General features: G+C 35.0%; 2 protein-coding genes across 2 annotated transcripts; one reads left to right on the forward strand and one right to left on the reverse strand.

The window, feature by feature from the left end:
- The first annotated feature begins 1,144 nt into the window (after positions 1-1,144).
- Positions 1,145-2,292, forward strand: LOC141628390 (ethylene-responsive transcription factor ERF086-like). The gene has a single exon (XM_074441544.1). The coding sequence runs from the start codon at positions 1,236-1,238 to the stop codon at positions 2,220-2,222; it is 987 nt and encodes a 328-aa protein (XP_074297645.1). The 5' UTR covers positions 1,145-1,235; the 3' UTR covers positions 2,223-2,292.
- Positions 2,293-5,861: 3,569 nt separating this feature from the next.
- On the reverse strand, positions 5,862-11,935 carry LOC141642286 (zinc finger CCCH domain-containing protein 34-like). The gene is made up of 7 exons (XM_074451057.1): positions 11,564-11,935; positions 11,314-11,462; positions 10,889-10,957; positions 10,349-10,468; positions 9,685-9,981; positions 8,538-8,849; positions 5,862-7,081 (listed from the first exon to the last, which is right to left on the reverse strand). The coding sequence occupies exons 1-7, from the start codon at positions 11,628-11,630 to the stop codon at positions 6,689-6,691; spliced, it is 1,407 nt and encodes a 468-aa protein (XP_074307158.1). The 5' UTR covers positions 11,631-11,935; the 3' UTR covers positions 5,862-6,688.
- Positions 11,936-18,026: the final 6,091 nt, after the last annotated feature.

Here is an 18,026-nt window from a genome sequence, read left to right on the forward strand (position 1 = left end):
GCATGATATTAAAAATTGATTTTCGACTTTATTGTGGAACCATTTGTCGTAGGATATTAATTTGTTTTCTTAATTAGTAATTTCTTTTAATTTCTTTTTTAAAGAAATTAACAGTACTTTATGAATTTATTTCTACTGATAATTTTAGAGTGATGATAAATACAATTCTTAGGCTATATATAAGGATAAAACTAAAGAAATAATTACTTAAATCAGGCCTATATGTGGTATTATTGCACGGTAAAATGAAAATAATCACTCCGTAATATTTTATGAATATATTTAGTGTCATTTATAAAGATAATAGTAGTGTTCCTTAATGTTGAGATAATATATAGAGTGAACCCCCATCATAATTTTTGCATGATTGAAATTATAAGTGAGTCTAAGGTACGAGGTGGAACATAGTTTAGGTTGTAGAGAATGAAGACAAACACATGGAGTTAATTATAATTCCATTGGAACTTGAAGGATAGTGACTTCAGATGAGTAATAGAAACTATAAAGGAAGTCAGTGAAATCCCCATTTTGAAGGCTTTGATAGTTGCCCTTCGAATCTTATTTTTTTCACTCTTTATTACCTGACTCCGACATCTATAGTGCTCGTATTACACTCCATAATATAATTACAATAATATAAATGTCAACTAACTTAATTGATAAAATCATAATAAATTACACTTATCATCTTACTTTAAACTATGCCAGCATCGTATTCACCCTCTTGTAACTTCCTTTACACCAAACAAATATAATTATAATAATAACGATAACAAAACCAATAATAATTTTATAATAATAATAATAATAATAATAATAATAATAATAATAATAATAATAATAATAATAATAAGGTGCGCTGATTACAAATGTCTTATATAAGAAAATGAAAAAAAAAAAAAAAAAGTTAATGACAATTTATTTACATATAGAAAAAGCATCAATTATATACTCGTATAGGAGAATTTTACCATTATCGACAATGGACATTTTGATTTTTTAAATAAGTGGAAAGCAAAGAGTAAGAATTTTGTTCAACGGTCTTTCAATTGAAAGACATTATGCCATTTTAATTATTCTACTTTACATATCCATAATCTTCTCCATCCTTTAGAAACATTATATAAACCCTACCCTCCAAACACTCTCTTCGTGAAAAACCAACCTTCAAAACACAACACAAAAACATCCCTAATTCCCTACAAAACATTTTATTTCCTCTAAAACAAAAAAAAATGACAACAACAAAATCCTTAAACAACAACAATAACAACACAATATCCAACATAATTTCACCTCAAATGCTATTTCCCCTACTCCAAAGAAACCCTTCAATAACAAACCCTAATGAGAGGAGAGGACGACGAAAGCAAGCGGAGCCAGGACGGTTTCTAGGCGTAAGAAGACGTCCATGGGGTCGATATGCAGCCGAAATTAGAGACCCAACTACTAAAGAAAGACATTGGTTAGGTACTTTTGATACTGCCCATGAAGCTGCCCTTGCTTATGATAGAGCTGCCCTTTCTATGAAGGGTACTCAAGCTAGAACTAACTTCATTTATTCTGATACTTCTCCTTTTTTTCCACTTCTTTCTCCTTTTGATCCTCCTAATTCTCTTCTCCCTCAATCTTCTCAACTTTTCTCCATTTCGTCGCCTTACAATAATTACCACAACAACAACAACGATAATAATAATAACAATAATAACAGCGGGAGTAGTGTTACTGCACCAGCGGTCCAATCAGATACCGGCACGTGTAGTAGTAATAATGAATTTACCTTCTCTAGTCAAGAAAATAACTCTGGTTACTTAGATTGCATTGTACCTGAAAATTACCTTAGACCACCTCCAACAAAAATTACAAAAATTAACCATGATGTTATTAATCCCATAATTAGTGCTAAAACAAATGATAATAACCCTAAAAATACAGGGTACTCTGACAATATCATGCCAACTTCAATGTCATATGATGATCATGCTAATGATAATAATAATGTTTTACGTGGAGGATTATCATGGGAATTTAGTGATGTTACGGATTATTATAAGCTTTCGACGGCGGTAATTAATGATCCTTTAATGATGGGAGATGGGTTTATGGGTGAATTATATCCTACATTTGATTTACCTTCAAGTTCTTATCTTTCATTACCTTGTTCTAATGTTAATTCTTCAATTTCTAGCGATTTAGTCAAGTTGGGATATTCACCTTTTTAGAAAATAAAGATAATAATAATAAGGTTTGTTTTGGATATGACAATAATATTAAGAATTCATATTGATCATATTATATATAGTCAGGTGTTTTTGGATTAAGGATAATGTTATTGATCAGAAATGTGCTTGCAAATGCTTCTCCTCATGTGTAATTAAGACTAGTAATTATATGAATGAAGATAAACATTAACTTTCTCAGTTTTATTACTCTCTTTCCCGGTCATTTGTTGTCCTTTTTCATATTTGGGTGTCTCAGTAAGTTGTTGCCCTTTCTAATTTAAGAATGAATTTGATGAACAATTTGATCATTCACACTCAGTTTGTTCCACTTGCCATTTAGTAATTGGCCTATTTCTCTTTTTTTGGTCTTTGTGCCAAAACCAAAGGACAACAAATGACCGGGACGAAGGGAGTACTTCCAAGATTGTCCTGGTAAACGTCTCAGTGCATAGTTTACATTTACTTTTGTTATAAAACAGAAGCAAGAAAGAACAAATAAAAAGAACAATAAAGAGACAAATGCACAGATTTACGTGGTTCACTAACGGTGTGTTAGCTACGTCCATAGGGCAGAAGGGAAAGAGTTTTATTGATATGTGAGGAGTTTTCAGATTACAGATTCAGACGGTATGACTGTTAGGTAGAGGCTTAGAGAGTTTATATAATACTCTCTAAGACCTAATACAGAATGACTTTAAGGCCCAAAACAGACCTAGCCCAATAACAGATACGGATACCCCCGTATAGTTGTTCGAACGGCGACTAACAGAATCAAGGCACAAACCCAACAACTTTATTTTATAAAGAAAATGAAAAAAATAACGTAAATTATTAATTGAAACGGATGAAGTGGCTGATAAGCTTGGTCAAATCATGTACGTTCGACTCCATTACCCTTTAATGATATGGCCTTACGTGAGTACGAGACCCTTTCCTACACTACAGTACACACAACACACATAAGGTTGAGTTTAATGTCGATCTTCTCATGATTTGTTGAATTTATGGATCCGGTATCTAGAACGAAAGAAGGTAGATTTAGCACCCCGTATCGTTTTTTAATTTCCTAAAAACTTTAATATGGTAAAAGGTAGATAATTATGCACATATACATTATTAATATATGCATAACTAATGAGAATATGTTGTAAATTTTACCGCGGTTAGATTATTAATATGTGCTTTTAGGGTATACGTTAAAAAAACTGTTATTAATAATTTTAGAACAAAATGAAATTGTTATTGATTAGATTGTTGATAATTATACAACAAAATGAGATTGTTAATAATTATAGAACAAAATGAAACTCAAGTAATAAGAAGATAAAAGGGATATAAAAAAACGAGTAAGAGATTATCTAATTGTTGTTATATATTCTTTGCATGTGAGAAAATATCCAAAATAAATACTCCGTAGTAAGTTTAAACTGAATTATTCAAAATGAAATTATTCAAAATGTTTATCTTCATTCATATATCACTATTATATTTAACATTAATTAGTTAACGATTTTTCTAATGTGTGCCCTAAGGACATACGATAAGAAGCTAATTAGAAAAATATTTTTAAGAATATATCATAAGAAATTGATGTACATACTAATACTCGTATTTATCCTAATTAATGAAATAACCTTACAAATTTTTTCTCTATTTAGTTTCACAATGTGTGTTTTAAGTGCACATATTAAAAAAATCGATTCGCTAATAGTCAAAACCTAAATAATATATAGATAAAATGAGGCGATTGTGATACGTGAAATTCCCACCCAAGGGAGAGACGATAGATATGGCAAGCATGTGCATGCATAAATAAAAAAAAGATTTAGAAGTTTTGACTTGATTAGTAAGCTTTGTAATTCAAGGAGGCACATGGACGATTCAACATTCCATTTTCAGTGGAGTTGTTGTCTTTGCTCAGCTGCGAAAAACCTGGAAAAAAGTGCCAACTAGGCCAATACGGACTACATTTTTAAAATCCTGTTTTCCTTTGTTTTTTAAAACACCATTATTGAGTTATTGACCATTGGATTCAATTCGATTTAGATCGGTTTAGTTCCGATTGAGTTGTTATTGGTCTTTCGGCTACTTGTTCTTTTGAGTTGGATCATTCAATCGTGTTATTACGGACCAAACTTGGAACGAATCAACTGAAGTCGAGTTACCAATCGCTTTTCTACCTTTTTCAATAACTTTCATCTCTTACACCGTAATAAATAAGAATAAATTCGTCCACTTACATATCATTATATTTAATTTAATTGTTCTACTAGACAGAAAGGTTATTAGAAAGAAGTAAAAGTCCTTACCAAAACTCATTGAAATCGGATTATTCAAACCAGATAGATTAGATTACTTTTGCTACGTCTACTTCTTTGTTTTTTCGGATAATTCACGTGGTACCCCTGAACTTTGACACTTTGCACATGATACCCAATATTTTAAGTTTATGTACATAATACCCTTTATGTTTGATTTACATGCATAACATACCCTTTTTGTCGCTATAAAAAAATTCAACCGAGCATAACTCCTAGACCGGAATTCAGAATCAGCCAATTTTTGTTCTAAAATGATTATCTCATCATGCCTATGATTTGAGGGGGAAAAAAGGTCGACTGACTTTTGTCGGGTTTTTTTTTTGTACGAAAATATAACATCAACCATAACTTCTATCTTAAATTTCCGAATAATCATTTTTATTTTGTCAAATTATAGATCTCGAAAAGTTAATCAATTTGAAAAAAAGAATTGCCAAAATCCAAGTTCTAGTCTATGATTTATACTCAATTGAAAATTTTAGAAATGATAAAAAGGGCACGTCATGCTTGAAAATCAAACCTCAAGAAATCTTTGGGACAAACTTAAAAAAAGTCAGTATGTACAAAATAAAGATAGTTAAGTCACGTGAATTTTCCGTTGTTTTTTTAACACAAGAGACAATGACGATGTCATCATGACGTATGCACGTAGTGCGACACATATTCTTTGATGGAGAATGCTTTTTGAATGCAAAGCTGGACAGTCAAACTATACATTCAAATATACTACGGAGTACAAGTGATTGGCTCTTTATTACTCGCAGTTACTAAAAATCTGTAATCTGTAGCAAGTATAAAAGTGGTATGTATTATGTTGTTCATTTGTTTGGTTGATATACGAGTATTTCAGAACGATTTTTCAATACACATTAATAACCTAAATGTGAAAATATTTATAACAAGTTATTCTCATGAGATACCCAGGTACACACTCATTTTTACCATAATTAATAAGAATATATCTAGTGTAATATGAATTGTAGCTTTACGCGCATTGTGAATTGCTGTTGTGACCTAAATGTTAGATAACGAAGAAAAAAAGGTATTCACATCTCAAAATAACCTGTGTTGGTTTCACCTATCCCGAACCTTGAGATACCTCAAACTTAAACAACCTCGACAATAAAGGGTGCAATTGAGAAATAAAGTCTAAAACAATTTAACATAAATAGTTAATCTACTGTCTACATGTTTTCTTCTTCAATATATGACCGCTACCCTGAATTTAACTCGACCTCGATTAACTTAAAGCAAAGTAGCTCAATTCGAGAAGGCTGAACACCCAAACATGGTTAACCTCAAATTAAGATAGTCACGGTAAGTTTAAGGCTCTTATTCATTATGCCATGCATGCAAAAGTTAGCACCATGAGTCCATGACTGTGTTTCAGCATTATTACTAAGTTCCGCGGTTCAATAGTTCACATAAACCTCAGCAAAAGAAACAAATTCCAAAATAAAGTCGAAACTTTCTTCGAGTTTAATAAAAGTATCACAGGATAAATAAATACCAGTGCAACATTTTTTTTCGAGTAATTGTCTTAATGTAAAAGGCAGAGAGCTACTGCCAGTCGACATCTTCGAATGGCTCTTTCGAAGCAATTTTTTCACCAAAAGACCAAAATGTGGAAGAAGAACAACAGGGACTCCCAATTCACCCATTCCAAAGTTGGGGTTGGGAAGCTTGTTCCATAATCCATATACCTGTAAAGAGAAAGATAGACGAGAACCGAAGAGGAGGAAGGAATAACTTACAAGGATAAATCTTCCCTGGTTTTGTAACAGGGTAAAGAGCAACGCCGGAAGGGCGGACTATCGTGAAGAACCCGCCACTTTACGGGAGGTGCTTTTTCAATGGAGAAGTATATATTTTAATTATTTTCAGGATGTAGAAGGTACAGTATGGCTTATTCAAGAGGAGAAAAAGGATGGCCATACAGAAAAGATATGAACATAATATGTAAAAGAGCTGTGTGTGAAGAAGTGACCGTGATGAGTCGTAAATCGAGTGGTAAAGATAAGATCTCCTGCCTCTGGGTTTGTGCAAAAGAATATGGGGTGTGAGTGAATCTTGTGATGGTTTCTGAAATCTATGTCTACAAAAGCAAAAATGAGAGAAATATATATCGATATTTCCTGTTTCGTTTTAGCTTGAAGCACCACCAAGATCAGTGGTTTTAGTACCTGAGCTTGGAGTTGCACCCTTCTGAGTAGATTGTTGGACACCAGACTGAGAGATTGACCCGCTTCTCGATGAGACGGACCCACCTGACCCAGTTGATACGCTCACAGATGATGTCATGGTGGAAGCGGAATCTTTGGTGGGCCCTGAGATCGTTTCAGCCCGCAAATCAGATGATGAGGATGAAGCAGCAAGAGTTCCAGCCAAAGATCCAACAGGGTAGGGCACAACCGGCATGTCAGAAAGAGACGATGCAGAGGGACTGTAACTTAGTGTTCCCATAGGGTGATCAAACTTGCATGCCGGACCGTATTTGCAAACTCCATGTGTTGCATAGTAACTACATGTTGGAGTACCCTGAAGTTTGGAAAAGTGAACCAAGGTTTAGTATTGTCATAATTCAAGAATGACATCAAAATTATATAAACTTGGACCTCGCAACAAGATCAGGGAGCCATTTGGATCACAAGACACTAGTGACAGAAGAAGACGGCTTTTGATCACAATAAGTTTCAAGATTACATATATTTCCCGTAATTCGCTGCTTTTCCTTTTTCTCCTCGCCCCCTCAGTGAGTCAGCCACCATGATTGTCTATATTATTACATGGGTTTCAGTTTCTTTTCTTAGCAAGGACTTGCTAATGTCCACACTCATCTTGCTTTTATAAATTTGCAACGATGAAATGAGACTTGTATTCGATTTATTTCGTTACTAACTAAATCTACAACAACTAAATGTTGTTGCAACCCATTCACAGGTAGTAAACTCCAGCAGTTCAATGGTCTCAGAACATCATAAGCCGATCAAGGTGTGATAAGCAAAAATAGCATAACATGACATAAAAAGTCACAAGAATCAACAAATGGAAAGATCAAGTCATCTTAAAAGGAAAATTAAAACATATGCCCCATTACGTAAATCATAAAAATCAGAATTAATAATGTAACTACACCAAGGGCAATAACATGGTAGAGAAGAGCCGTAAATAGAACATCGAGATCATTTTACTACTTTTTTTCATCTCTAATTTAAAGTGAAAATAGATTAATTCACAATTTCACATTCAATGCCATGCTATTGCTAGAAATGCTGACTATGGACCATTCAGGTAGCACTGTCTCACTGATTGTGGATTTGTGGTCCATAAATGGTTTAAAGCTGGTTTATCGTATTTTTCCTACCGAGAGAATCATCTCTCATTAGACATTTGTGTAAAACTAGTACTCATTGTGCAACTTCACAAATTTACATTCCCTCCATCTAAAATTTATTAACCCCACTGCCCATTGGACAGGTGATCAACCGATATCAATTTTGACCATTAAGGCATTTGCAATAGTAAGAGCTCCTTCCCACTACCATTGCGACATCATTCCACAGAGACCAATCCTTTAAAAACCTAAGCTCATCGATGGAAAAACTTCGGGCTATAATAGACCATATATTCTCTCACCTTTTCTTTTGCAAAAACTAAGCTCACTAATGGAAGTAGTTATTCTTATATAAGAACTAAGAAGTGGCAAGTGGCAATCAATGGCCACTTTTCTACGAGAAGCTTCTTAAGAAAGACCAATTTGCTGAAAAGGTAACATTTTGTCGCCCTTTAAGGAAAGGGTAAAGGAACCTACGGGGTTCTTCAGCCAGAATGGAGGGAGTAACATATATAGGTCATCCGTAAGGCGTAATCTAGTTCTAGAATAGAGCATAGACTATGTGAACAAAAGTGATGACATAATGAACCATATAAAAATTACAAATGCAAATTACGACCTGCGGCATATAAAGTATCAAATAATGAATTATATACATACCGGACGTAGAGGAAGACCCATAGGACTAAGAGCAGAACTAGACTCTGGAGCAACCCATTCTGCAGGATGATGGTATTTACACGAGGAACCAAATTTGCACTCCCCTGTCTTAAGGTAATACTGACACTCTGGCTGCCCTGGTCTTTGAGGAAATGAACTTTCTTTTAATATACTGCTTGAAGGATTAGCATAAGACAAAGCTTGATAAGATCCAGTGTAAGCCGGTGCTAATGCTGATAGCTGTGTTACCCCATAAAGCTGGCCAGTTCCCATTGCTGATGGGTTAGTGGGAGTTGCCACAGGATTCGGTGCCTGTAAAAAAGTTATTGCAGAGTCTAAGAGTATGTTACAAGATTACGATTACTTAATTCTTATCCCAATCAGCGCAGACATGATGGACGATGTAAGTAGCATTACTTCCCGACATATAGCTATGTTGGTGTTAGCAGGAATTCGAAATTGTACTGCAATTAGATTGGAGATGCTCTTAACCGCTACCTAATATGTCTAGTTACCAGACAAACATCACAAAGTGACCAGCACTGCTTCCGCAACTTGCCATAATAAAACAAAAAGACTTCTTTTCTGACTGTTAAATATTTTCATTGCTTAGAAATTGCTTTTACCTAATGTTCCCAGCACAAGAACTACATCTATATGTCCTCTACATTTAAAAGATAAGAGACTACAGTGAAATAAGAAGAAAACTAAGGTAAGCAGAACTGTATCGACCTCAGAGCTTTTGAAAGGAGAAAAGGAGGCAACTTGTACCCCCAACATCCTGTTTATATTGTCACAATTGACTTTGATCGTAAAAAACGTCAAATTTGAATTATTATTTTTCACAGTAATCTCTTATCTTTTAAATGTAGAGGGCAATCACAGTATACATTATTTGTTTTGATGATTCAAACTAGATAAACTTTACTGTACATAATATCTATAAAAAAAAGATAAACGGAGACAATAAAAAATGGATGGAAGTAATAACATTTATAAAAAAAAAATTCATGCAGCCGTTCTGCTTCTTTTTTTCACTAAAACGCATAAAAGAGTGGCATTTTTGGGAATTCTTAGAAGTAAAGGTACATTTTTCCGATGATTCCAAGCTATTTCAAAAATAACAATTAAAGCATGATGTACTTACTGGGTAAGGTGACCAACCAGGAATGGGAACTACACCAGGAGACAACAACATTGGTCCATACGGCCCTTGGAAAGAACCAGGTATCATAGATGGCCTCATAACAGACCAATCTCCAGGGATGACTCCATAAGGCTGAGGAGCAGGAGAAGGAATTGGGTAAACAGCCGAAGCAGCTGCAGGAACAGGAGGAACAGCTGTAGGCATTGGTACATTAGCAGGCTGTGGATGATGGAATTTGCATGTTATTCCAAACTTGCATTGTCCCATTTTCATATAGTAAGTACACTCTTTCTCACCCTGTAGAGTTAGTTACAAAACATCAAAATTCCGTTCATGCAAAAATTTCAACAAAACTACACCATTGTGAAATCCATGACGTGCACCTAAGTCGTATCCACAAGATAGAGACACAGTCCACTTTATAAACTTAAATAAACTTCCATCCCAAAACATATTGGCGTAGTAACACAGTCCACCCAATGTGGCTCACATGCGACACATAGCGAGCTCTGAACAATCTTGTAATCTCCTCTCAACTTAAATGACATACAATAGTTTGATTGTAAGAAAACAAAAACTAGGAATTCTTATCAATTTTCAAAATCCTTACACGTAAAACGAAAAGTGACAAGAAAACAGAGAAAGAAGGGAGAAGTATACAAACCGGGCGCATAGGATATCCATATAAGTTGAGCCCAAATGAAGTAACAGAACCAGTTCCTTGCCTTGGATGATGATACTTACAGGAGGTACCAAATTTACATGATCCAGTCCTCATATAATACTGCATTATTTAAATACACAAGTTAAATATTTGCCAGACTATTCTCCACAAAACCCGAACTTAATACAACAACATTACCCTCATCCAATGACTCAAGGGGGTAAGGGGTCAGATGCAAGCAGCATTACCTTTATGCTGCCATGAAATGCGATCACAGTGAAAATTACGTCAATAGTTATCAAATGACGGCTACTTAACAATAAAAAGATGCGGATTCAGTTTGGCCAGCTCCATGCAGTCATGTACTGATGAAATAAATTCAAGCAGTGAAGCCAAGACTTTTCGTTAGGAATGGCACTCTATTAATGGAATAAGGTATACTACGAAAAAACCCAAGAAATTTAGCTAAAAATCGAAACTTTTCCATTGTTCGGGGCTGACCAAAGTACCACTATTTCACAGTTCAATGAAGATATTTACCTGACAAATCGGCGTCCCTGATCGCTCTGGGAAGTCTGCTCCACTCATCCTTACGCCACCTCCGGCTACCTACACAATGCCATTATAATTCCAAGCTCAATTCCAAAAACCATTCATTCTATATTACCATTATATAAGCACTGAACACTAATTCGTCAGCTAGTTGATCTCTTGTAAGGCGGTTTTACACCAATAGAACAAAACGGATCTAACCACCAAGAAATCATGGCCCATATTAGTGGCAAAGCAGTTATAAGACCGCCTTACATAAGTATTCGTGTTGTTGAGCTACCTAAACCCAAATAAAGAAAAAATACTAAATGATCACACATACTATAAACAGAAATTCCCAAAATTGAACCAAATTACAAGATCAAACAATCTAACAAAAACCCATAAACAAAAATAAAGAATAAGATTATTACCGGAGAAGTGGAACGATCAGAAGGATGATTAAAACGACAACGATCTCCATAACCACAAAACCCAGTTCTTAAATAATAAATGCAATCTGGGTCACCTGGTCTTTCAGGATACGACGTCGTTTCACCTAAACTCAGCTGCCATACCCCTTCTAATATAATCAATTAATCAAAAAATTAATTAATACCCAATTCAATTAAACTAAAATCAAGATCACCCATGATAATACATTATCATAAAAATCAAACTAACCTTGAAGATCAGTTTCCACACCTTGATCTATGTGGGTCCCTTCATCAGTCGAACCGTGACGGTCCATTATTAATGTTAATTACAATTACAATTACAATGAGTTTATATAATTAAATTATGTATAAATATGTATGTGTGTGTTTGTTTAAATGTGTAAAATGTTTATTGTTGTTGTTGTTGTTTAAAGTGAAGTTTGTTTGAGTTGTTGTTGTTGTTGTGTTGCTGCAAAATGTGAAAATGTAAAATTGATGATGTTGTTGCTGACTTGTTTGTGTTTGTATGATATGATGATGGTTTTTGGGTTTCGTTTTATTTACGTGGGAGTTTCGCTTTTTTGGAGTGGGTGGTTTATATAAGCGCCAAACAAGAAACGGAATGAATCAGAAAGTGATCTTGTAATCTTATAGGAGTGCTCAGAAAATATATTGATATTAAATTGAGTCCATTTTTGAGATAATGGTCAAAAATAAAATATTTGTTAAAATGGTGTCCACGTAGGCTCGGGATTTCTAGACCTGAAACACGCCACTACTAATGACGTGTTTTGTGAAGGAAACACGCCATTAGTAGTGGCGTGTCTTTACAACAATTTTTTTCCACAACTGACTGAACTTTAAAAAAAAAAAAAAAAAATTACATAAGACACGCCATTAGGGGTGGCGTGTTTCCCCTCCGAAACCCGCCATTCCCAATGGCGTGTTTGTTTTAGTCCATTTTTTAATGAAGTTTCTTTCCGTACTCATTATAAACACGTCATTGGTAGTGACGTGTTTTAGGTCCAGAAATCCCGAGCCTACGTGGACACCATTTTGACAAATATTTTCAAAACCGACCCAAAACGACAAATATTTTATTTTTGACCATTATTTCAAAAATGGATTCTATTAAATTACATAAATTGATTTTTTAAGACGGATACTATCCGTTTAAGGTAAAAGATTTGTCTTATATACTCATGTGGAGTAATATTTGACCTGTCGTAAGCTTAGGACGGATAGTATCGTTTTAAGAAAGACTAGCTGAATTAAATTAAAGGTTTTATGATAGAAAACACGAATAAAATGTGCATGAATTCTCAATTGTGACGCGTCATAAGCTTGTAATGTCTTACAATCGATTTTAAATAATGTTAAAAGGGAAAGTGGTTGTTAGATGTTATAAGTAAATTCTTGTCACGAGCAAGAATAGTTATAAATTGTGAACTTAAAATGAGTTTTTTTTTTAATAGATATTCTATTATAGGGGCGGTTATATAAGGAAATAAGAGATTTTACAACAACATTATTTATGTAAAATTTACTCAAAGAAAATGTTGTTCAATTGTTCCTTTGTACTTTGTAGTTATTTTTTACATTGTAAAATTTGGGCTAAATCTCATATTGAATATTCACTCGTATTCAACTAGAAGTTTACGCTTACATTGGGTGTGATTTTTAGGGGTCGTTTGGTTGCCCACTAAACAACACAACAATTTAAATTCACATGAATTGAGAGTTCCCATGAATTCAAATTCCTCCATAATGGAGGAAGTGGCTTACCTAAGTCTCCCTAGGTAAGTGGGAATGCCTACATGAATTGCACTTTCTACATGGCAACCAAACAATATTTTCTAATTCGCGTGAATTCTAAAATCACGTGTTTTATGACTTCCTAGGCAATACGAATTCCTACATGCAACCAAACAACTCCTTAGATTTAGGTCCTATGCTAGGAGGCTATTTCACTTTTATTGTACTAGTACTTTTTATTTTAGGAAGAATTTAAGAAATAGGAGCAAAATAACATCTCTAGACCTTCAATTAAAAATTAAAAGGAATGAGAACAATGTCATTTTAATAAAGGGAGTGGTTATCAAAGATTAGGGGGTTATTGACGGTTCACTCATTATCATATCTACATAGTATAAAAGTCAAGTTTTTCTGATTGGCTGTTGAGTTTCTAAATGTTGGCCCCTCAATGTTTCCTATTCTATTTAACAACGAAGATCATCTATCCCACTTTTGTGTCCCATTGTGTGTGCCACAACACTTACATTTCGACAGATCACTTGTGTCAAAATAAAATATTACAATATATATATATTAATTTGTTGAGGTGTTAGAAGCTAAGTGGTGTGACACACACAATGGGACACACGGGTCTAACATCTCAAATAGTTTTAATATAATTTAATAAAATACGGTTGATTATTATCTAGTATTCAAATACTCCCTCCAATTTCCTATTATCTCCCCTCTTTCCTTTTTTCACACAAGTTTGATTATCTTCCCTCTTTCCTTTTTTTGGTAAGTTTCATTCATTTTTTATTAATTTCTCTCTCCTAAAAAATCAACAACTCTCATTACTTTATCTATTCTTTATTCATCATTCATTCTTTATTATTTTCTCTCACCTATAAATTTCACAACTTACAATACTTTATTTTACTTTATTCCTTCTTTCTTCCCCTTTCTTAATTTTTGTGCCCAAAAGAAAGGGGAAGATATAAGGAAATAGGAGGGAGTATAATATTTATCAAATATTCGAATCTTCAAATATGGACTATTTATATTGTCACGGTATTGAACACTTAATCACGCTCAATTATATGTTCATGTATCTAATGATAGCGCCTATTACGACCCGTGCAAAAATGCACGGGTATAAAACTAGTTAAATTAAGAAAGGGGACAATGAATGGAATAAATTTTGAAAAAAAAAAGGATAATAAAAGTTGAATAGAGAGTATATGTTAAATCACACTGAAAAAGGAAGACGTAAACAATTAAATGAACATACCAAAATAGGAAAATGTAGGTACCAAAAAAAATGTAAATTTCTAGTTGAATAGGATAGAGCGCTAATTTAAGCAAATATATTCAATCATAAAAGATCTTTATGTTTTGTCTGAATCCAATTTTTAGTAGGAAGAGTGAGGAAAGCACAATCGATCATTGATATTAGATTGAAAAATGTCTTTTTACTCCAAATTAAATTGTTTTATGAGTATTGAAATTTAGAAAATGTAGTAATCTTAAATGAGTTAAAAAGTAATTTTAAAAAATGTCAATACTCATTTAATGTTTAGGTGTATATAAAAAGATAATTGGTATGAATCAATCCCCTAATTTTTCACAAATTCTTATTTCAGACAGACGTTTTTCGTCTTATTTTTCAGACGGGCATATGTGATCATTTTATAGTTAAATGTAACCACAATGGTATAGACAGTGTTACAGATTATGATAACTGGTTTTCAATAGTGATTATATTTAACTGTAAAATAGTTGCAAAATTTCATCTTATTATTTCAGATCGAAAAGGCCCGTCTGAAGCAGGACGTACTGCTAATTTTTATACAATGAATGAAACAAATGAATGAAAAAAAAAATTAAATGTTTTTAGGTAAAATAAAGTCGGTGACACAAGATTTTGAATGGTGGAAAAGGTGGGTTGTTGAACTTAGTTATAACCAACAAATAAAATCAAAAAAAAAAAAAATAGTAGAGAAAATTTGATTGGAGAAGAATGAGAAGTCGAGAACCCCACGATGCAAGTACAATGTACTAATGTAGACCAATTGGTCTCCCTTGTGACGGGTTACCATTTGTGACGGATATTTTGTGAGATAAAATGGTAACAAAATGGGTTAGTGGAGAAAGGGGACCACATGAATAGTGTTGCAGAGAGAAAAAAAGTGGGTATATTGTGAGGTAAAATGGTATCCATCTTCAGTTTGTGACGGATATGTCATGTCTTCAATGAGAATTTGTGAATGTAGAGAGAGCTAAGAGAAACCGACACACGCATAAAAGAGATTGGTGTGTTCGGGCTACTTTTGTAAATGTGTCCATTTTTAGACTTCTATGTTACTATACGTCCCCTTTTTTATGGGCGGAATGTCCATTGGGTATTTGGGTGTCCATGCTAGTATGCTATTTGGGTATTAGAGCTGGACAAGTGAACAATACTCTAGTACGGATTAGAGTGGGAACTGGGAAGTATGACCCAACCTGAGTGACTTGATCCGAATCTGAGTAAATTCGACACGACAAAATCCGAGAATATTGCAACCCGAAAACGACTTGACCCGATGACGATCCGTAACCCGTTCTAGACCGGACCCGACATTCATCTGACCCGATGAAATTGATGACCCGACAATTATTAAGCTTATTAATTTGATGAAAATGAAAGTGATTTTGTGTTTAAATTGATACGTTTGACTTAATAATGAAATAATTAAACCAAATAATGGTTAAAACAAAATTTAGTGGTAAAAAATTGAAGTGATGTGATAAAGTAATCGGATCCGATAATGACTCGATCCAAACCCGACCCGGCCCATCAATTAACCGAAAATGACACGACCCGATCCGACTCGAAAGGGTTGACTGGCCCAATAAGGCACGACCCGACTAGACTCGATACAAACCCGACCCTCCTGACCCGATTGCCACCTATAATACGGATCATCCTGGCCCGACCCAGACTTGCTACTGGGCTAAGTTTTAAGTCGCTGAGTCAAAGCACGACGTAGAGTGTACATGTACCGAGCCATCTCGACTTGAACCGACCCTCCCCATAAGATAGGTTATTTTAGCATCGAATTCTATAAGAAAGCATACCGGGTCATGTTATTTAGCACCAGATTTTATAAAGCATGTAGAGGTCACCTCCCATAAAACACCCTCATCAAATCATTCACCCATGTAAACACTTTCTCAGGTCCCGAAATCCCTCCCACCAGAGGGAATTTCGGGACTTGGGGAGGTGCTTACATGGGTGTGGCTGCGATTATGACAAGATGCAGAGAAGGAACCGGCAACGGTGGAGGAGTGAGTGACGGCAAATATATCCGACGTAGGTATAAAATGTGGTCACCAGCACCGACAGTAGTGTAAGACCCCCACGTAAAAAGAAGAGGTTCATTGATAAGCTTAAATGACTAGTGCTTAAAGGGATTGAAAGTACTACCATATTAACAAGATGCACTTTATTTTCTGAAAACTCATAATAAGAACTCCACAGTTAAGCGTGCTTGTTGGGGAGTAGTCTTAGACTCTTAGGATGAGTGACCTCATGAGAAGGTTTCCGGGATGCGTATGAGTGTGGACAAAATGCGATAGAAAGGATTCGCGTTGATTTGTGGGCCAAGTACACAGACGAGCTACCATGAATAACTGCTCCTGACCCAAGATTTGGGTTGGAGTGTTACAAGTGGTGTCAGTGGTGGAAGTGTTAGCGGTGATTTGTGTTAGGTATGGATAGTTCACTGGTGGTGGTTGATGGTATGGGAGGTTACGAGGAAAGGGTATGGTGTGACACCCCCACATACCAAGGTGCCTTACAAGGACCACCCTAGCATGAGAGACCGTTACCATCTCGGTTGCCCGAGGTTAGTATATCAACGTTACCAATCCAAAATACGATTATTAAAGTATAAATAATTAATGGTTACATGTTCCAAAATCCAAAAACTAAAGTAACTGTTACTAACATTCAACAACTAAAACTAAATGCTAAATCTCTTGACAACGGAAGTTAGACTCGAGTGATGACTCCCCTTGACGGGCCCATAGCTAGTAATCATCACCTGTCACAATTTGTTCACCATCCCCGAATGGATCACCACAGATTTTATAAAACAACGGGGTCAGTTAATGTATAATCAAAATAAGACAAGTACAAAAGACAAACTGCTGATCATCATCCACCTCCAACTCCCAATCATATCACGTAACTGACTTCACACTAAAGTGTGTAGCCCTGCCAGATTTACCCATCGCAACAGATAATCCTCACCGCCAGTGGGGGACCGCAGCCAATCCCCACCTTAGCCCCCGCTCATCAACGAGCAATAACCCTGTTAATTAATGTGCACATCCCCTCCTGGGGCGGGTTCCACAGAGGGCGAAACTAGGGCGTGAAACCACTCCCACAAGTGACTCCACTCAGCCGAGGACGCACCTCGCGAATATCACCATCAACCATCACAACACCAACACCAACTCCAATACATCAACAACAATCAGCAGATAATCAATCGTACAACAATTACCACACAATCTTATAACAATTAAACAGTAAACCGAGTAGGAAAACCCTACCTTTTCGCAATCCAAGCACACACAAGCAATCAATTATGATCCTTCACATATCCATCACCTACATAACATAATTATGTATAATTACCACCTACTCAATCAATTAATCATGCACATAACCTAGACTCATCATAACTTAATAGGAATATCAACTTAAAGAACAAATACGACTTTTCCTGATTTTCTAGCACATGACAGACTCGATATAAAATGCATAACTAATTCCAGAAAAATCGAATCGATGCAAGGACAATTGTATTGGAACCCCATGAGTTTTAGCTACAAATATTATTTAACGTATTTTTCTCAAATTCCAAACTTATCAAGAGTTTTACGACTGATTTCCAAAAGCTGACAGAATCCGTTGCATAAAAAGT

Source organism: Silene latifolia, chromosome 2 (genome assembly GCF_048544455.1).
Source record: "Silene latifolia isolate original U9 population chromosome 2, ASM4854445v1, whole genome shotgun sequence".
Taxonomy (NCBI): domain Eukaryota; kingdom Viridiplantae; phylum Streptophyta; class Magnoliopsida; order Caryophyllales; family Caryophyllaceae; genus Silene; species Silene latifolia.